The sequence below is a fragment of the Pectinophora gossypiella genome, chromosome 23 (genome assembly GCF_024362695.1).
Source record: "Pectinophora gossypiella chromosome 23, ilPecGoss1.1, whole genome shotgun sequence".
Lineage (NCBI taxonomy): Eukaryota > Metazoa > Arthropoda > Insecta > Lepidoptera > Gelechiidae > Pectinophora > Pectinophora gossypiella.
The window spans coordinates 1,182,715-1,204,916 of record NC_065426.1 but is presented as its reverse complement, the minus strand read 5'-3'; the positions used below and the strand labels follow the sequence as shown (position 1 = coordinate 1,204,916).

General features: G+C 38.5%; 1 protein-coding gene across 1 annotated transcript; it reads right to left on the bottom strand.

The window, feature by feature from the left end:
* Positions 1-18,753: 18,753 nt before the first annotated feature.
* On the bottom strand, positions 18,754-21,105 carry LOC126377451 (uncharacterized). The gene is made up of 2 exons (XM_050025186.1): positions 20,839-21,105; positions 18,754-19,274 (listed from the first exon to the last, which is right to left on the bottom strand). Exons 1-2 carry the CDS (start codon positions 21,038-21,040, stop codon positions 18,754-18,756), a joined length of 723 nt encoding a protein of 240 aa, XP_049881143.1. The 5' UTR covers positions 21,041-21,105.
* Positions 21,106-22,202: the final 1,097 nt, after the last annotated feature.

Here is a 22,202-nt window from a genome sequence, read left to right as displayed (position 1 = left end):
GCGTCACCGAGCTCCTTGCTTGTATATCTCTATTAATACTTTCCGACCAAAGGTAAAAGACTTCTTTCAGCGATTAGAACTAAGCGGCGATATTACGAATAAAATTGTTCATGCAACTCGTCCAGCCCCATCCTAATCTACAATAAGTCACGTCAAAAATAAAATAAAAATCTCCGAACAGGGCATTCACAGCTATACAGACGGCGATACGGCTTTTCGGCGGGAAACGGGAACGGGACAGTTGCTTTCTTCATTGAGTAATCTAAATAATTAATACGAAGTGGTGTTTTGTGGTTAATGATCGCATTAAGTTAGTCGGAAGACATTCGCGAGTGTTATTATATTGGAGTATTCAATAAACAAAGTGTATCTGCCTATTTTCGCTTCGTGCCGGGAAGCCGCTTCATAACTCAAAAGTTTATGCGGACTTTTGAGTTAATTCGTTTGGGGTTCGGAGTAGGAGTCTACTCCGAGGGTGGGGGCTTAGGTTTCATCATCATCACCTTTCATCATTTCATTAATCATCAAGAAAAAAAATATTTCAGACATGGCTGTATGGGCATAGTTCCCTTTGCCTTACCCTTCGGGGAAAACCAAAACAAAAAAAAAACAGACGGCGATACGGCTCGCTATGTCGTTTGTCTTACAGAAAACTCGGTGAGGTGGATACTTAGTTCATCTTGCAATGGATGTACAGTCACGAGCATTAATATGTATACACTTTGGTGCCATGTCACATTAACTTTTTTGACAAATTGAACTGTAAGTCTCACTAAATGTCAAATATGTTAGTGCGACAGAGTCCTAAAGTGGGTACATGATATTGCTCATGACTGTACAAACAAAGAGCAAAAGTTTAGTCACTGAGCCGAGGGAATTATTTGTAAACAGTGGTGAAATTATGAACCATTACATAAACAGCCTATATACGTCCCACTGCTGGGCACAGGCCTCCCCACAATCAACCGGAGGGGATATGGAGCATACTCCACCACGCTGCTCCACTGCGGGTTGGTGATGGTGTTTTTACGGCTAATAGCCGGGACCAACGGCTTAACGTGCCCTCCGAAGCACGGAATCATCTAACTTTTTCAGACAATCAGGTGATTCAAGCCTGAAAAGTCCTTACCAAACAAAGGACAGTCTCACAAAGTGATTTCGACCATGTCCCCATCGGGAATCGAACCCGGCCCTCCAGATCGTGACCCTGACGCTCTAACCACTAGACCACGGAGGCTGTTAATTATTTTTTTGTAGGTGTTTTTGGACATGTAACCAGGAGGTCTTAAATGCAACCAGTTAATTTATTAGTTTGCAAGGAACTGATTAATTTTTTGCAGCTTATCATACCCTCTGACTACCACAATTGAGATATAGTCACAACCTTTTTTATGGTAAGAAGAACGAGAACATAAACGAGTTCTATGTTTTAATAATCTCCTGTACCAAGAAACAAAAAGTCCCATAAAAGAAAGACACAATGGTCACCCTATCCTCATGTGATTATTTACTAGGCATTTTATTAACCGTCTATATAGAACCGTGATTTAGGGGTCTTTTAGAAGAACCTATGGAATGTTATAGCCTATTGGTGAGCTATGAGCGTGAAAAATGTTAAGCGTATAAAATAAAATGTTTATGTTGCGTTTATCCTTGTATAATCCTGGTGAATAAAATAAGTAATATAAACCTTGCAATTTTATGACTACAGGATTACCAAAATCGTTTTAAACATAACAAAGCATCACATATCATCATGATCATCATCATCAGCCCATTAACGTCCCCACTGCTGGGGTACGGGCCTTCCTTATGGATGGATAGGGAGATCGGGCCTTAAACCATCACGCGGGCCCAGTGCGGATTGATGGTTATTAACGACTGCTAATGCAGCCGGGACCAACAGCTTTACGTACCTTCCGAAGCACGGAGGAGCTCGAGATGACAACTTTTTTTTATGGTCATCCATCCTATGAGCGGCCTTTTCGAAAGTTGCTTAACTTCAACAATCGCAGACCGAGCGCGTTAACCGCTGCGCCACCGAGCTCCTCAATCCTTGTATAATCCTGGTAAATTAAATAGTAAAAAATCGTTTTAAATAATTATAACAAAGCATCACACCTACGTATTACATATTTTTGTCACTATAACTGTCGATTTTCGTAATCGTTTGGGCCTTGGTAGAACAAGGAATTTGTTTCAGGCAACTGAATCCTGAATAACGGTTTCCGTAGTCCAGTGGTTGAGCGTTGTGCTAACGATCCGGAGGTCCCAGGTTCGAATCCCGGTGGGGACAAAGCACAAAAATCACTTTGTGATGGTTAGGTACATGATAGGCTGATCACCTGATTGTCCAAAAAGTAAGATGATCCGTGCTTCGGAAGTCACGTTAAGCCGTTCGTCCCGGTTACTACTTACTGATGTAAGTACATAATCGTTACACGAGTCATATCAGGGGCCTATGGCGGCTCAGTAATAAACCTGACACCAGAGTTGATGGGGTTGGTAATTCACCTCACAATCCACACGATAGAAGAAGAATCTGAATATTTTCCCGCTGAACCTTACGAGCAAATCTGTTTCGTTAGTTTTATAAACCTACGCGACAGTATAATAAAAATAATATAAATAAATATATGTTTATTAGAAGGTCAGACCCATAAAATTACAATTAAAATGCAAACACATACAAAACAAAAAAAAGATTCTAAACTTAAAATTGTACACATAAAATTAAAATTGCAAATTTTAAATTAAATTACTTAATTGTAAATTTAAAAAATCCTAAATTATTATTGTCAAACTCAGCTTCTAGTCTTGTAAACATGCTGTCTATATCCTCTGCAATATGATTGTTTTTTTTATGTAGATTTGCCGCAGATGGCATTAACTACTTGGCCGGACAAATGGGGAGCGCTAAAGGCTCTCATCCGTTACAACATTTAAGACAACAGGCCCTCAGGGCGTCGTCTTAGCGAAAAAATATTTCAAAGAATTAATCGACCCTAGTAGTTCGATAGCGATAAGCGCTGATTGAGGGATACCGTCGACCACGCCGGCGGGGTCGGTATCGGGGTCCTGAAGTGTTTGGTGTCGCGTGCTGATTGGCTGCCTCTATGGCTAGAGTAATCGGGTCGTCGGGATCGTATATTGTTGCAGATAATAGAGTTCTAGTTCTTACATATTCTGTTCCTAAAGGAAGCACAGAGAGATCTGAGAATAGCGAAGAAATCCGCGTCAACAAAAGTATAAAATCGTTTAAAAATATCATCATCATCAATTTAAGAGCCACGCTCTTGTCGGTGTAGCATTTTCCATTCCAGTCTATCAAAGGCCAATTCCTTGACTTCCCTATAAGACACGACGTTAACCTTTTCTTTAATCTGTTCCATGTAAGCTCTTCTTGGTCTTCCCCTTCCTCTCTTTCCTTCTAGCTTTCCTTCTATGATGTTTTTAATGAATTCGTCGTGTCTTATTAGGTGTCCAATCATCTTGCCTCTTCTGTCCTCAATAAAAAAAAAAATATAGTGATCCTAAAATAAATACTTGCGATTTACTGACGACGTTTCACGACATGACAGGAACAATAGATATGGCCGACGAGCCATACAAATGGAATGGTGCTGAGACGCGGCTTATCTTGTCAATTCAGGTCTGGTCAACTGCCAACTGCCTTAGTTTGGCAGTATTCGGCGAAATAGCTTACGTGGCAATGCGTTGATATATTCCAGAAGATAATAAATGTAGACAACAGTTTAGCAAAACCATGATCATAACGGCCTCCGTGGTCCTGTGGTTGAGCATTGGGCTCGGAGGTCCCAGGTTCGAATCCCGGCGGGGACATACCACAAAAACATTGTGATCCCTAGTTTGGTTAGGACATTACATGCTGATCACCTAGTTGTCAAAAAGTAAGATGATCCGTGCTTCGGTAGCCATGTTAAGCCGTTGGTCCCGGTTACTACTTTCTGATGTAAGTAAGTAGTCGTTACATGAGCCATGTCAGGGGCCTTTGGCGGCTCAGTAATAACCCTGATACCAGGGTTGATGAGGTTGGTAATTCACCTCACAACCCGATAGAAGAAGACTTAAAATAAAATTAGATGGCGTCTGCAGGAATTAGCACCAGTAAGACACTAATATTCTTATTCCTATTTCGATTGACCAGGCAACCGGATGGCGAACGTTTGACTGGATACATCTGTGAGAGGCGGTCGACCGGAACGAACTGCACGAAAAAGAGACGAAGAAAAAGGATTGAGGTGGAGCTTCACTTGCAGCGTTCTATACGCTGGAATAATAAACATAGATAGATAATGGTGCTACTTCCTGTAAACACCATACATAACATAAATAGCCTATATACGTCCCACTGCTGGGCACAGGCCTCCGCTCAATCAACCGGAGAGGGTATGGAGCATACTCCACCACGCTGCTCCACTGCGGGTTGGTGGAGGTGTTTTTACGGCTAATAGCCGGGACCAACGGCTTAACGTGCCCTCCGAAGCACGGAATCAACTTACTTTTTAGGACAATCAGGTGATTCAAGCCTGAAAAGTCCTTACCAAACAAAGGACAGTCTCACAAAGTGATTTCGACAATGTCCCCATCGGGAATCGAACCCGGACCTCCAGATCGTGAGCCTAACGCTCTTACCACTAGACCACGGAGGCTGTTCACAACACCATCTAATTTTATTTTAAGTTATATCCGTGATTTTCTTATCCGCCGAAAAGGAAAGGGACGGGTAATCGACAAGCGTAAAATTTATGGAACACACGTCAATGTTAAGCACAAATCTAAAACAACGATTTAAAAAATTAACACTGGCCAATAACCCGACAGAATTATGTTGACAGCACACGTCAAACGGTTTGCATACCAGCGAGATACCTTTTTAATTCGCCCGGGTTATCCATTCGTTTACTCATTCTTTCTAAAATTAAGAGCTGTCAATCATCCGTCCCTTTCCTTTTCGGTGGATAAGAAAATAATAGGTTTAACTTAAAATATAATTAGATGGCGTCTGCGGGAATCAGCACCATTACATATCTATAATAGTTCTACCCAGTTGGAAGAACTCTCACTTTTTTCATCGCAGCTTCGAATCCAGCACGGGCCTAAACGAATGATTGTCGAATTTGTTTTAGTCCACAATTATCCCCTGTTGCATGTTAGTTTATTTTTGACGTGACGTGATTTGGCTGCGCAAATGGATGGATGGAAGGGAAGAGAGGAAGGGGTAGGCCTAGGAGAACTTTTATGAATCAGGAGGTGAAGGATTCGGCGGGAAGAAGAGAGGAATGGCGATTACTCCACCGACAAGAGCGCAGCTCTTAAATAAAGAGGGGAAATGGAAGCACTGTGGAAGAACACATCTTGATACAATTCTAAACAATCGTAAGCGTGGGTTTAAAAAACGCCATAAAAATGTAATTACCTGCACCATCCTCGTTGGCATTGGCACCACAAGGTCCCGGGTAAAGGGCGCGGCTCGGTCTTGTTCGTTATTCGGCCCGGAGTCACCTGATTACGCGCTCCGGTAAGCAAGTAGGGCTGCCGACTGTCGATAGCGATATCGATAACGACCTATGTGGTCCAGTGGTTGAGGATTGGTCCCACGATCCGGAGATCCCGGAGGAACAGAAGGATCGTCCAAAATCATCTCAGGACCCAACAAGTTTATTATCCTCTCCAACCCCTCTACACAACATGGCGACTATGCCAGTGTTGTCAAGGCCAATGGGATCAATAAAAGACCAGGGGGTCTAAAAAGAACACAAAGAGAGACAGACAGAGATACAGAGAAAGAACAAAGAGAGAGTGAGAGGAGAGGATAGGGTAGTATTGTTGCAATTCATCTAAGAAAGCAATTTTGCATTTTGACATTTGTGCAATGTGAGCAATGTGGTTCTTTAAACCCCTTCTTTATGTAAGTTACTTATTTTAAGCATTCTTCTTCTACTTCTCCATTCGTATCAATTGTGAAATCATTGATCAACATCTTCAACCCTGATATCAGGGTTTTTATTGAGCTGACAAAGTCCCCTGACTGGCTCATGTAACGACAATGAACTTATATCAGTAAGTAGTAGCCCGGATTCAAATGAAGGAATCTTTACACTTTTTTGGATAATCGTGTGATTGAAGCCTGCAATGTCCTTGTCAGACAAAAGACTGTCTCACAAAGTGAGTTCGACAATATCCCCACCATAGAGGCTGCTGATTTTAAGAATATCGATACAAATTCTATCGATAGTAACCCATCCTTACCACGTCACAGCGAGGCAGGTTTAAGTGTGCATCTGGTCTACTGACGCCATTCTTGCCATACTTGGTCCGTCTACCCTGCTCTACATAAATACATCTCTTCAGAATCACAAGGCAAACGAACTATTAAAAAAACTACGAGTTTGACGGAAAATTTATGCTTTTTGAAATGTACGAGGTCTTTGCTTCTATGCTAAACTGAGAGCGAACAGAGATCATAGAAAGCGTTCAGCTGCTTATCTTCCCCTGCATGTCGTTAAGTTTTAGTTTTTTGACGTGATTTATTGTAGATTTGCCACAGATGGCATTAACTACTTGGCTAGCGCTGTGGGGAGCGCTGAAGGCTCTCACCCGGTACAAAGTTTAAGACAACAGCCCTGAGGGTGCCAAGTTGGGCGCGAACCTCGGCTCAGGGCGTCGTCTGAGAGGAAAAAATATTTGAAAAAATGAATCGACCCGATTGGGTCGATAACGATCAGCTCAGGGAAATCGTTGACCACGCTGGCGGGGTCGGTATCGGGTACTTGAAGTGTTTGGTGTCGCGAGCTGATTGGCTGCCTCTATGGCGAGCATGTCGTAAAAACCGACAGAAGGTTTGTGTCAAAGACCTCAATAGTCCAGTGGTTCAGCTTTGAGCTCATAATCCAGACAACCTAGAGTGGACATATTACACAAAAATCACTTTGTGATCACAAGTTTGGTTAGGTACAGACAGTCTGATCACCCAATTATCATCTGTGCTTCTAAACTACCTAATATGCGCAAAGTGATAAAATTATCGATCAATTCAATAAAAGTTGAAATCGAGAAGTTTCTTCCCTAACTTGCGTGCCACTTGGTTATGTTCGTATTTTAACAGATCGACATGACTTATTTGAGTTCAAATATTAGCTATCGATTAAACGACATAATTATATCGTCAGAATCGATAAAATGACCGTGACAATTTTTTATCACGTCGCGCTTGTTAGCCCTACTGGTTATTATTTTACTGATGAAACTGAACAAAGATAACATAACATAACGCCTGTATCCGTAAAGGGGTAAACAGAGGTGTATATTGGCCTCACTCAGCAGGGCCCGCAGAATACCAGCGTATTGGCTCACACTGCGACTTATGCTGGGAGATGTCCTTTTATTCCGGACGCCACCGCAGATGATATTCAATTCTCAATTCTCAATTATTTATTACTAAAATAAATTGAGATTATTCAAAAATTATTCTTAATTATTATAATAACTAAATAAATAATATATTAAATAACTTACTGTTATTAATTATTATATTTTTATGATTTTGGTTTGCTTTTCTTTTTTTGCTAATTAGTTTTGATCTTGGTGTTCTTTTTGTTTTTTTTTTTTTTTGTGTGTATTGATTTCTGTGTGGTTTCTGTCCTGTGTTGAATGTAATGTACCTGTTTGTCTGTGTCTGTGGTGTTCGGGAGTAATCAATGTTTCTTTCTTTCTTTCTTTCTTACTTTCTTTCTTTCTTTCTTTCTTTCTTTTTTTCTTTCTTTCTTTCTTTCTTTCTTTCTTTCTTTCTTTCTTTCTTTCTTTCTTTCTTTCTTTCTTTCTTTCTTTCTTTCTTTCTTTCATATTATATACCCAACCCACTTCTTGCTAGGTACTTTTAAGTCCCTATATATTGGGGGCGAGCCTAATTGCCATTAACTGCGCACAAGTCCTCGAAACCACGTAATATCAATTATCTACGATCCAAACATGATTTCAAACTTATAAAGTGGAATTCAGTAGAATCTATTGGTCCAATTTTCGACATACCAGGTTTCTAAAAACAGCTTCCATGGTCTAGTGGTTAGAGAGCGTTAGGCTCACGATCTGGAGGTCCGTGTTCGATTCCATTCCGGGGACATTGTCGAAATTTGTGAAACTTCCCTTTGTTTAATACATTGCAGGCCTGTTGATAGGCAACAGTAAGCTAACAGTGTTCTACGTTTTTTATTCTCTTTTAATCCAACGCCTCCGTGGTCTTGTGGTTAGAGCGTTAGGCTCACGATCTGGAGGTCCAGGTTCGATTCCCGATGGGGACATTGTCGAAATCACTTCGTGTGACTGTTCTTTGTTTGGTAAGGACTTTTTAGGCTTGAATCACCTGATTGTCCGAAAAAGTAAGATGATTCCGTGCTTCGGAGGGCACGTTAAGCCGTTGGTCCCGTCTATTAGCCGTAAAAACATCTCCATCAACCCGCAGTGGAGCAGCGTGGTTGAGTGGCTCCATACCCCCTCCGGTTGATTGAGGGGAGGTCTGTGCCCAGCAGTGGGACGTATATAGGCAGTTTATGTTATGTAATCCAACGACTAATAGTAGATATTTATAATTAACTTATAGATAGAGATCCCGCCGCGAGTATTCAACAACTGAAGATTTATAGGAAATCGACAAGGCGCCATAAATCCTGAATTTGGATTTAATCCAACATTAGTCACCGGAGTCCTATCCACGGTTCTCGATAGGCAAAACGAATTTTCAAAGTTCTGATTTCAGTCTAAAATCTCGAGTGAGGTGGTTGATTGAGCCTTCAGATTAGAGCCTTTGCATTACTATCTTTTCAGAGTGCAAACGAGCATTTGACAGCAGCTTTTTAATATTTTTAGGGTTCCAACCTTTAAAAAAACGGAACTCATGTAGGTTCACTTAGTTATTAATGACCTCCGTGGTCCAGGGGTTGAGTGTTCTGGGTTCAATTCCCGGTGGGGACATATCACAAAAATAACTTTGTGGTCCCTAGTTTGGTTAGGACATTACAGGCTGATCACCTGATTGTCCGAAAGTAAGATGATCCTTCGGAAGGCACGTTAAGCCGTTGGTCCCGGTTACTACTTACTGTTGTATGTAGTCGTTACACACTACACTATGTCAGGGGCCTTTGGCGGCTCAATAGTAACCCTGACACCAGGGTTGATGAGGTTGGTAATCCGCCTCACAACCCACACGATAGAAGAAGACTTGGTTGTTCGTCCGTCTGTCCATCTGTCAATCAAGATCGTTTTTCTCGGGAACGCGTAAAGGTATCAAGTTAAATTTAATATAGAATATGCATTCCCTTGAAGCTGTGTAAAAATAAAGCTTTTAAATCAAAGCTAGTAATATGTACATAATTATAATTTTCAAATTAAGTCTTTTAATAACCACCGGACAATCAAGACGCTTCTCGTGACACCTCATTTGTTAAATTCTGACAGGTGGTGTAGAAGTTAGGTCGGAACAAACGTGCATGTACACTCACACATACATACATAGCGGTCAAACACATAATCCTCTTTTTTGCTTTACCCCAATCGGGTAAAAAATTAGGTACTTGTGAAGGCTGTTTTGTCTACAACTAGATACAAGAAAACAAGGTTGTAAACCTTTCAAAAGCGAGCCATAATATCTGTTTTATTTTCTCAATATATCATTTAAGAAAGCGCCTGTTCCTTTCAAGAAAGCAATAATGATAACTCAATGGTTTGGCGATTCCATATTTATTTTACGATGTTTCCTTGAAATTGGTTTTATTTTGTTGCATTGCTAGGAAAAAAAAGAAAAAACATTAATTTCTTCCGGACACCACAGACAGACAGGTACATTACATTCAATACTGGACAAAAACCACACAGAAACCAATAACAAAAAAAAAACAAAAAGAACACCAAGATCAATATTTATTAGCAAAAAAAGAAAAGCAAATCAAAATCATAATAATAATAACAGTAAATTGTCCTAAATGCAACGCACTACGTGACGGCCCGATGAAATAAATAATTAAGAATAATTATTAAATAATTTTAAATAGAATTATTTAAATTATTTTAAATAATATTAAATAATTCTATTTTCTAAAAAAAGAAAATATATATAAATTTAATATATATACATATATATATTTTTTATTTTATTTAATATATATTATATTTTTTTTAGAAATTCAAAACAAAAAGAAAAACAAACCAAAATCATAAAAATAATAATAAAAGTAAGTATCCTAAATGCAACGCACTTACGGCCCGATCGTCTACGGTGGCGTCCGGAATAAAAGGACCTCGCTCAGCAGTGGCGTCAGCCACGACCCTGGCCACGAAAATTGACGTAAGCCACGTCAAAAAAAAAGAAACCGTACATTTTACCCTGTCGATTACCCTCCCGCTTTCCTTTTCGGCGGATAAGAAAATGACAGGGGTAACTTAAAATAAAGTAAGACGGTGTGTACTATACATTTATGTATTATATGCAATGCAATATTCAATAACATATTATATAGGTACGGTCACGTGCATTAATATGTATACACTTTGGTACCATGTCACATTAACTTTTTTGACAAATTGAACTGTAAGTCTCACTAAATGTCAAATATGTTAGTGCGACAGAGTCCTAAAGTGGGTACATTATATTGCTCATGACTGTACACACCGTCCAATTTTAAGTTACCCCTGTCATTTTCTTATCCGCCGAAAAGGAAAGCGGGGCGTATACATTGGTTCTCTATTTTTACGCATATTTTTTTATGTAATAATTTACCATGGCATAATGTTACTTGTCCTATTATTAGTTACGCATAGTATTAATTTGTCATAACTTTTTAAGCATAATTTTGAAACTCATAACTACCATAAGCATAATAATTAATGACAATAATGACATATAAGCATAAGTATTATAAGCATAAAAACTATACTCCGAATAAGAAAAGTTTTGGCACAACTTTGAACATTTCCGAAACTTACTTTTTCCTTGGCTGCATTTGTTCATGATTGTGACTTTTTATATTTTTTGACTCTATTTCATGCTGTTGGTGTCATTCAGTATACTTTTCGTGTGTAAGATAAACATGCTGGCGGCGTAGGGGTGGCCCAAGGGCCACCCCCGCCGCACCCTAACCTACTACTGTTATGCCTTGTAAAAATTATGACAAAACACTATTTATTTATTTTTATTTATTTAGATAGGTATACCAACAGTACACATATTGTAAAGTTATAAAATACAAGTCTTAAATTAGTTTTTGTATATGTGCTCCAATTACAGGTACACACAACATTCGTAATTACAACAACAAGCTTATATATCTAAGTGTATATATATTTATATATAATTAAATATGTATAAAATATGTATAAAACTTAAACAGAAATTAACTTCTAAATTAAAACAGCCATAAATCTTCTTAGAAAACATAAGAGTTAAACTATTATTCTAAAAAAGAATTATGGATACCTATTTATATGCGAATCAAAAATATACCAACAAATATTAGTCTAAAAATAAGTTATACCTAACAAACCAGTATTCTTAGATGTTATTATGGGAAAGTACTATTATGCTTAAAACGTTATGCGAAAAGGATTATGATAATTAAAATTATGACAAAACCATTTATGCATTTTAAGAGAATCCCGTATACGTTATATACAGGCAAAATTCATGATATTTTTCTAGTTTTTTTAATTAATTCTATACTTTTGCGGTGGAAAATTCCACTTGAAATGGACTCAGAATAAAGAGCTGAATAATCCCTCTCAGTATTCGTTACGATGTAACTAACACCCCGTGCAAGAACATTCAGGTAGCCATACAAGTAGGTACTTATGGGTGTTAGTGACACCGTAACGAATACTGAGGGGGATGATGGTGTATGTATGTACTTGCACGGGGTGTTAGTGACTTAGTAACGAATACTGAGAGGGATGATTCAGCTTATTATTTTGAGTTAATATCAAGTGGAATTTTCCATCGCAAAAGTATAGAATTGAAAATATTTAATAAAAACTAAACAAAAACCATGAATTTTGCAGAATCGTGGTCTGAATCATCCCCCTTAGTATTCGTTACGATGTCACTAACACCCTGTATGTGAGTTTATATTATGTCTAAAACAAGATTTCCAGTTTAGACTAGACTGGGCATTGTCTAGAATTCAAATGAAGCGTGCATCGAGGTAAAGTTAGGTGAAATTATGCGAATGCTCGAGGCGTATCCTAATGTAAAGCGGTATTTCAATTCAAACTCATGTTAGATGGAAATTTTGCCCAGACTTAGACCTATATTGTACCTACCTATATTGATTTATAGGTACAATTATACAAAACATAATATACGTCCCACTGCTGGGCAAAGGCCTCCCCTCAATCGACCTAAGCGGGTATGGATCATACTCCACCACCGCTTTACGGCTAATAGCCGAGACCAGCTGCTTAACACGTTCACTGCGTAGTGTGTACCAACCCCTCACGTGTAATGTATAATTAATTATATAATGTATAATTTTTCGATAAACACATCAGAATTTATGTACATAGACACACTATGTCAACAACAAATGTGCCCCACATGTGGGTCATGGACGTATGAGTCTCAAATGTATTTCCTCATATGTGGTTCATACACAATGAACGTGTTAACGTAAATCATTTTACTAAGTTTCTCTTAATAGTGTTAAGTTTGTAAAATACCCAAAAACGAAATATTTAAATACTCAAAAGGGTAAATAAATATTTCGGGATGAATCTCTTCTTGTATCGGGGTTATTATTGAGCCGCCAAAGGCCCCTGACATGGCTCAGGTAACGATAACTCACTTACTTAAATAGTAACCGGGACCATCGGCTTAACGTGCCTTCCGAAGCACGGATAATCTTACTTTCGGACAATCAGGTGAACAGCCTGTAATGAGAGAGTGATTTTTGTGATATGTCCCCATTGGGATTCGAACCCGGGGCCTCCGGATCGTGAGTCCAACGCTCAACCACTGGACCACAGAGGCTGCGGGATGAACTAATATGTTTATGTTATGCCACCACGCTCTCAATGACATCATCCGGAGGGCCTTAATATCCGCCAACATTCCGTGTGTGCTGGAGCCCCCGGGTCTTTGCCGCTCCGACGGCAAAAGACCGGACGGCCTGACTATGGTGCCGTGGCGGAAGGGAAAATGCCTGCTGTGGGATGCCACATGCGTCAGCACTTTCGCTGCCTCGCATCTCAGCCGAACGGTGCGGACGGCTGGCGCCGCGGCTGAGTTTGCTGCGGATAGAAAGCGGGACAAATATTCGGCTCTAGTGGGCAACTATTATTTTGTACCGCTTGCGTTTGAGACGTCAGGATGTTGGGGGTTGGAGGCTATAGCCTTCATTAGGGAACTGGGGCGTAGGTTAAGAGAGAGGGGGTCTGATATGCGTGCGGGCTCTTTCTTGGTGCAAAGGTTGTCCATCGCCATACAACGTGGTAATGCGGCGAGTGTAATGGGGACCTTTGCGCCTGGAATATCTCGGGGGGGATTATTTGACGATTAGACACGTAAGGTCTTGAATTGTTAATTTATAAGTTAAGATTACATAAATTGTGTTACTTTTATATTATATTTGCAAATAAATAGTAAATAATACATATGTTTATACAATATCTCTAAGTAATATTAGTTAGGAATGAACTAATATTACTTAGATCGAAATTCTGCCTAGACAAGTCTATATTTACCTAGGTATAGCTATACCTGGTACCTATTGGTAATGTCTCGTACCCATATCAAGTTTTGACAGTTAATTTTCCTAAAAATATATATTAGGTACACAGATATTGGTTTTCGTATTATTTTGGGTACCTAATACCTAAATGAAGCTTGTTATGTAAGGTCGATGACTGCCTAGACCATCACCAGCCCTGTCAGAGCTATAATTGAGTTGCCAAACCTGATTTATTATAGTCCTAAGAATACTAAAAGAAGGGCAAGGCTAAGGGAGGAAGTCATGCAATTAATCGATTAATAGTAAATTATTTTAAATTTTATACTGTGAGGAGCTCGGTGGCGCAGCGGTAAACGGTCTGCGATTGTTAAAGTTAAGCAACTTTCACAAAGGCCGGTCATAGGACGGGTGACCACAAAAAAAAAGTTTTTATCTCGAGCTCCTCCGTGCTTCGGAAGGCACGTTAAACCGTTGGTCCCGGCTGCATTAGCAGTCGTTAATAACCATCAATCTGCACTGGGCCCGCGTGATGGTTTAAGGCCCGATCTCCCTATCCATCCATAGGGACGGCCCGTGCCCCAGCAGTGGGGACGTTAATGGGCTGATGATGATGATGATGACTGTTAAGGATGATCTCAGAACTAGATGGCGCTGCTGTAGCATCGCCGACCTCAAGTGACAGGCAGTTGGCCAGCCAAGGAATTCATCTAAAAACGCAAATGGTATTTAACTTTTGTTTGCATTGCGCACTTACTTTTATATGCGCAAATTTCGAATTGTAATTTTGCTTTTTTTTTAGACAAATTGCTTCAATGCCTTTTTAACCCCCAGGTATCCATACGAGTGCGTATTGGTGTTAGCGCACTGTAACGTATACTGAGGGCGATGATTCAGACAATGATTCTCAGTTGATATCAAGTGGAATTTTCTGTCGGAAAATTCATAAAAATTATAATTTTTTTTTTTTTATATTTTCTGTCCCATACTTTTGCGACGCATTCCACTTGATAGACATTCAAAATCACGATCTGAGTCATAATCATGTCACTAACACCCTGTATAATATTCATACGGGAAATTGATAACTTCTTTCTTTGTTCACGTCGGTTAATAAAATATAATCAAATAATACTTTTCAACGACCTCCGTGGTCCAGTGGTCGGTTCCCGGTGAGGACATAATATCACAAAAATTACTTTGTGGTCCCTACTTTGGTTAGGACATTACAGGCTAATTACCTGATCGTCCGAAAGTAAGATGATCCGTGCTTCGGAAGGCACGTTAAGCTGTTGGTCCCGGTTACTACTTACTGATGGAAGTAAGTAGTCGTTACATGAACCATGTCAGGGGCCTTTGGCGGCTCAATAGTAACCCTGACACCAGGGTTGATGAGGTTGGTACTCCACCTCACAACCCACACGATAGAAGAAGAATTTTTCAGACATGAAAAATAAAGCTGCAATATATTAAGACAATATCCTGGGGCGGGGGTTAGTCAAGTGATTCGTCGGAAATACGCGTTTAAATCACGCTCCGAGCGGAAACGGAAGTGGGGCGCTAATAAATATGGCGGCCAGTTCTGAGTAAATATCTCGTTATCTGGGCGATACCGAACTTTGCTGGTATAGGAGCCAAGAGTTTATTTAGTATGGGCACAAAAAGTAATATAATATTACATAAATAATAACTATAAAAGTAATACAGCTGTGTAAGTAGTAAGCTATAGATAGAGGCTGCAAAACATCGCATTGAGTGGAAATCCTAAATTCTATTTAAGTAATTTATTGTTACGAATATTAACGCATATTATGGAACACGACATTCGTGCCTCACCCAGCAGGGCACACTAATATCAGCGTCGTGGTTCACGCCGCGGCTTGTGCTGAGTGAGGCCCTTTTATCGTGTTCGTCAGAATGGCCGGTGAACAGTCGTGTTTAGCTCTGAAATAGTGTCGAGTAGTTGCTTCCTCGTTGCTTCTCACTGCTTCCAAGGACTAGAAGGTTGCTTCCATCATATTTTAGAATAGAAACAACATTTAAGGTTCACCGGCCATTCTGACGTCAGGACTGCGGGTGAACTTCCGTAGCCTAATAACTATGCAGAATAGCTGAAATTCTCAAATACCAAAGTTTGCTTCTCAGTTGCTTCCTGCGTTATTCGTAAACTTAGATCCTACAGACATCAAGGAAACAAAGATACTTTACAAGTTAATTAAGAGAGCACAAAGAGCCTGTCCAAAATATTAGAGCAACGTGTCCAGAAATATTACCCATGTTTAATCCATGATATTATTTTTTTAACAGGCGTTTTGTGCTTTTCTATTTTACTTGTAAAGTATCTTTGTTTCCTTGATGTCTGTAAGGTCTAAGTTTACAAATAACGTAGGAAGCAACTGATAAGCAAACTTTGGTATTTGAGTTTTTCAGCTATTCCGCATAGTTATTACGCTATGGAAGTTCACCAGCAGTCCAGACGTCAGAATGGCCGGTGAACCTTAAATGTTGTTTCTATTCTAAAATATGATGGAAGCAACCTTCTAGTCCTTGGAAGCAGTGAGAAGCAACGAGGAAGCAACTACTCGACACTATTTTAGAGCTAAACACGACTGTTCACCGGCCATTCTGACGAACACCTTTTATCTCAGGATTTTCTATGGAATTTGTATGAAAACGCAACCTGTGACGTCATAAAAAAACATGACAAAATGTCGCTCTTATTATTTCATTTTGCATTATTCAAATTCATAAAATAAGTTAAACAGTAAAATTAAAACGTTTTTTGACACTTTTAAATCTGCCTCAGAATCAGAATTTCATGATTTACCTCGCACCAGACTAGCCCAACCTTTCACTAAATTGCAAATTATTCTCTCAGGTCCATTCGCTATGTCTGTTAAAATATATAATAAGATTCTTTAAAAGCCTTGCAAGACATCACCGAAATAAATACATTCACAAAAAAAAAACATCGTCATCAAAAAAACAAAACAAAAAATAAAAAAGTAAGTAAGTAAGTAAGTGTGAGTGTGTGTAAGTGTGTAAGTATAGTTTTTCATTTTAAAACTTTAAAGCAGTATCTAATAGACAAAAGCTTTTATACTCTGCAGGAGTTTTTTAATAAAATTAGTTGTTTACTTTTACTTTTATCTCTAAATTATGTATACTTGTTCTTATTCTGTATCAAATATCTAAATTATGTATCAAATATCTTGGTCACATCGTTACTGGAGACCGCAAGGATGATCTCGATATGGAGCGGGAAAGACGGGCATTGTCGGTTCGGTGTAACATGCTTGCGCGCCGATTTGCAAAATGTAGTAGTGAAGTGAAGGGCACACTCTTTAGGGCCTTTTGTCAGTGCTTCTACACCTGCCAATTATGGTATAGACACAAGAGGGCGTCCTTTAGCACCATAAGAGTGCAGTATAATGACGCATATCGCATTCTTATGAAGCTTCCTCGCTTTTGTAGCGCGTCCAGCATGTTTGCCGAGGCGAGAATGCCCGACTTTTTTGCTATTGTTAGGGCACGTATATCTTCATTTTGGGACAGATTGCGTTGCTCTGATAATAGCATGCTTAAAGTTGTTAGCCGAGACTTGACTAGCCCGATGATACGGTACTGGATCAAAGTACATCGGGAATCAAATAAGAAATGATCGCACCACATTTATTTTGTGTTGTTTTAATTTTTTTTTTTGTGTTATAGACGGTAGGTACTATTGTACCTTTAAGTAATTTGTATTATACAATTATATTTATTATGTAATTATTGGGTTTTTACCTTTAATAAAAACATTTTTATTATTATTATTATTTTTATTATTTATTATGTTTAAGCCTAAAAAAATTGCTGTAAATCTCCTTTAAATTGCTGTGCCCAATCCGGGTCCATATATGTTACTTACCTTATATTACCAACCTCCTACCATGTGGAACGCAATAAATGATATGATTATGATTATCTTTGACCTAGGAAACTACCCATTAATTTGATCGACCCGATTACTCTAGCCATAGAGGCGGCCAATCAGCTCGCGACACCAAACCGTCCGTCCGGACCGGACCATCCTGGAGCTACGATGGCCCGGACAGACAGACAGACAGACAAAGCGATGAAACTTATAGCACCACTCCGCGAAGCGTCGGCGGTTGAGAAGTAAGAAATTGCGTATTGGGAACTTGGGCACATAAATCAGGGATATTTTTTGTTATTCCGCCACTCACCTCGGAACATTCTGGAACATTAGTCAAACTCGACAGGCTTACCGTGAGAGAAATGTACAATCAAACCTCTTGTAAATGAACATACCATAAACAACATAAGCTCGCGCCTATATCGCAATTGGGGTGATCAGACATCCATCGCAAGATGAACTAAGTAACCACACTTCACCTAGCAGCTTTCTGTTATACCAACGCTATAGACTATCAGCCGTATAGCTCTCTATAGCGGTCAAGCCAACTGTATTAGTAGAAACTGCACTTAAGATAAATTAGTAACTCATTGGCACAATTCTACTTGTATGGAGTGTAAGTGACATCATAACAAATACTGAGAGAGCTGATGCAGCTCATTATTCTGAGTTAATATAAAGTGTAATTTTCCACCGCAAAAGTATAGAATAAAAAATAATTTTAAAAAATCATGAATTTTGCGACGGAAAATTCCATTTGATATCAACTCAGAATAATACTGAAGGGGATGATTCAGACCATAATTCTGTGTTGATATGAAGTGGAAATCCTGTCGAAAATTTTATGTAAATTTTTGTGTTTTTTTTTAATTATTTTCAATTCCTTACTTTCCGACGGAAAATTCTACTTGTTATCAACACAGAATCATACCTCAAAGTCACTAACACCCTGTACCTGATTTTATGTGTAGTACCATAGATGATTTTCAAGGTCAACAATTGATTGCCAATTTTCAAATCGACAGTTTGGTAACAGTAGTTCAACGTATACTAGAAGGAATATCAACAGAATAATAAATATATAGTTATTAAAAAAGGAATTTATTAATCATCATAATCGTCTTCAATTCTCTCAATTTTAATCGAGTCATTATAAGTAGTACCTCTTGAGCTTTCTTCATACTGTACGAAGTTCTTTAATACTTTCAAAATGGCCATTTGCGCATCAATTTTGTCACGAAAAGGCACTGCTTTTAACATAGGCACTATTGATAAGGCAAAACTAGTATCAGAATCCGGATTACTCTGTCTATCTTGGATAAACTCCATAAAAGAAGAACCATCATGGTTTCTTTTTCTACTATTACTTCTTTGGTAATTTGGTATATTAATTGGGATATTTATTGTATCTTCTTTTATGTCGTATTCTTCTTCTTCTATTCTGTAATCTTCTTCGTTGTCTTCTGTTCTAGAGGATAATTCAAGTTGTTCAATGGTTGGGGAGAGGAAGAGAAGTTTGTCGTAGTAGACGTATTTGCGGCGTTTGGTTACGATATTTTTTTGGTGCCGGAGTTCTCTTGTGAAGCATGCTCGTAAGTTCTTCCAACGTTTTTGAACGTCTCTCGCTGAAAAAAAAACCGAATTATTTTAATGAATATTAAGTATCTTTTTTAAAGCCAAGGTTCGAATCTTTACATGGGAGTAACTTAAGACTTTCGAATTTGTTTTCGAATTAATGTTTAGATGCTTTTTTTGGTGTTTTCGATGTTTAAATAAATCACATGCGGTGAAAGAAAACATCGTGAGGAAACCCATATTCCCGGGAAATGTGTTTCGGAGCCATGTGCAAAGAGATAGAGGTAGTTTTGGAATTAGAAAACTAAATTAAAACTAAGTCCGTGTCTAACAGAACCGGTACCAATAAGATAGATAGGTCCACCAAACACTAATCTTAAAACTTCATTACCAAGTACGGGTGTAAGTTGTCTTCTAACAAGTAGCTCTGCCTACCCTAATAGGTGCTACGAGGAAGCATTACACAATTATCCTTTAATAAAACAGTTTAAAATGTTTTGATTAATTTTTCAAATACAAATTAAAACTTTTTACCTACTAGTGAAATTAAAAAGTAACAAAATATTCAAATACTTAGATTATTTTTTGAAATGCAAATTAAAACTTTTTTTCTACTAGTGATATTAAAAAGTAAATAAAAGCATATCCAAACTTATTTTTATTTAAATCAAATTTAAAAAAATGTCTTGCTCTACCTTCGAAATACAAATTCCGCGAATTGCGTATCAACGGGGCAACTGTGCGGCGATAAGTCGCCGAAGACACCCGAACATAGCCGAACGTTTATTACACTAGTGATGTGTGGTAAAGTAGCTAGTGTAGAGTATCTAGCTAGTATCGAAACGTATTATTTCTCGCCATTGTCCGGTTGAGGAACAGTTGACTAGTATTATGTTTTGTATTACGTTAAAGGCTTTGTTTAAATTTTATATTCAACTTCTGATACCTACAACAAAATAATGAGAATAATTATTATTTTAACTCATTTATTCCACAACCTACACATACAGTTTTATACAATTCATAAATTAAACCAATTAAATCAACGAGTCCATAATTTTTAATCAGATTATTTTTTGTCCATTTTAATAATAATGTAGAAAATTCGTAAGTCAACTGTTAATATTTAAATTATAAAAATAAATATTTTATCGCAATGATATAGCTTTATCTAACCTAACCTATAGCTTTACCTAAATAATCCACTATATTTTAGTTAAATAAATTGATTAAATTTTAATAATTGCAAATATTATAATTAACAGATTAAAACAAAAAAATGTACAGCGGCTCATGGCGTAATCATAGGCATAGATATAACAAAGATTAAAATAAATACATAAATTAAAAACAAAACATTATATTTTTTGAATTGGCAATATAAATAAAAAGGAAGATAACCTATATCAAGAATAAAACATTAATCAAGTCTACCACTTAAAATAATACCTGTTGCCTAAACAGTTAAGTTGATAGGTAAATACGTACTATTATACTAATAACAGTCACTAAAACACCACATCACTAGCATAGACAAGACATGTCGCCGGGAACGCATACCAATGTTTATTAAAAATACCTCTTTACGTACCAAATATATTGAAATTAACATACCAGCTTTTTCCTTCTGATCTGCATTCATTTTTTCCCATGTATGAGGGAACAACTTCTCTGCGATCTCTTCCCATAGCAGTGACTTTAGGTGAACATCATTGTATGCTGCCAAACTTCTATCGTACAAAGGCGCACGGATTTCAACTTCTTTTATTAATACTTCGTTGTTCATTTCCTCCCGGACGTACAGTCTCTTACTCATTACAAAAATGTTATTAATAATAGTTATTTTGAGGTTATTTTGTTACACAAACCGGTGTGTCAGCAACGGTTGCCGAGAGTAAACTGACAACAGAGTGACAAAATGTCGCCGTCTCTGTCACTCTGATAGCGCGTGACGCGAGTGTTGTCTCGCTCTAACGGTTGGCGGAGGTCGCGTGGTAGATGCGTGATTGTTTTGGAACAAGTTTGCGTTGTAAGGGGTTATTACATTATCCGATTGATCGGGCCCGATACATCGGGTATATAGGCAATTAGGAAATTTCTAGGCTACGTTCCCCAAAAAGAATGTAGATGGCGATGTCTAGGTTAAACGTGATAATTACCCACTTCTTCATTATTCGGGTACATAATTCTTCAAAAATATAATGTAATAGCAGAGGCATATATAAAAATGAATGATGTTTGATGTCCTCTCCGGTCGATTGAGAGGAGGCCTGTGCCCAGCAGTGGGACGTATATAGGCTATTTATGTATGTTATGTGTTGTTTGATATTTGGACCAGATATGACAGATATTCAGAGAGAGATATTATACTTACAGAAGCAGCTATTTACCAGCAAAGTTACGTTACAAACTTTCCTTCGAAACGCGTTTCTCGAAATTGCAGATTTCCTCACAATGTTTTCGTTCACCGCTGAGCACGAGGTAAACATTTATAATGAAATAAACCCAAGTACGAGCATTTTTCTGAATAAAACTAAGGTTCTTTAAGATACTTACTATTTTTTATAGGATGATACACTTCGGCAAGTGTGCGCAGGAACTTCAGGAGTTAATTCCACCCACTCCATTCCATCTACGGACAACTAGACGTCGGCAGGCCTTTCATCCTTATGTTGTGGATATACCACCAATCCGCACTAAAAGTTTTGCCTCTTCCTTTTTGATGCGAACAGCAAAGAACTGGGACTGTCTGCCGTCGTCTGTTTTTCCAACTGGTTATAATCTGGGAGTCTTCAAGGCTAGAGTGAATAGGCATTTGCTAAGTAAGTGTGATCCACTCTAGAGCACGTCACTTACCATCAGGTGAGATGACGACCTCCGTGGTCCAGTGGTTGAGCGTTGGGCTCACGATCCGGAGGTCCCGGGTTCGATTCCCGGTGGGGACATATCATAAAAATTACGTTGTGGTCCCTAGTTTG

What these genes read in the sequence shown, in the direction of transcription:
- LOC126377451 (XM_050025186.1), bottom strand. Translation starts at nt 21,040, where the DNA reads ATGAGTAAGAGACTGTACGTCCGGGAGGAAATGAACAACGAAGTATTA. An exon ending in AGATCAGAAGGAAAAAGCTG is followed by an intron (nt 19,275 to 20,838) that starts GTATGTTAATTT and finishes TTTTTTTTTCAG; the next exon opens with CGAGAGACGTTCAAAAACGT.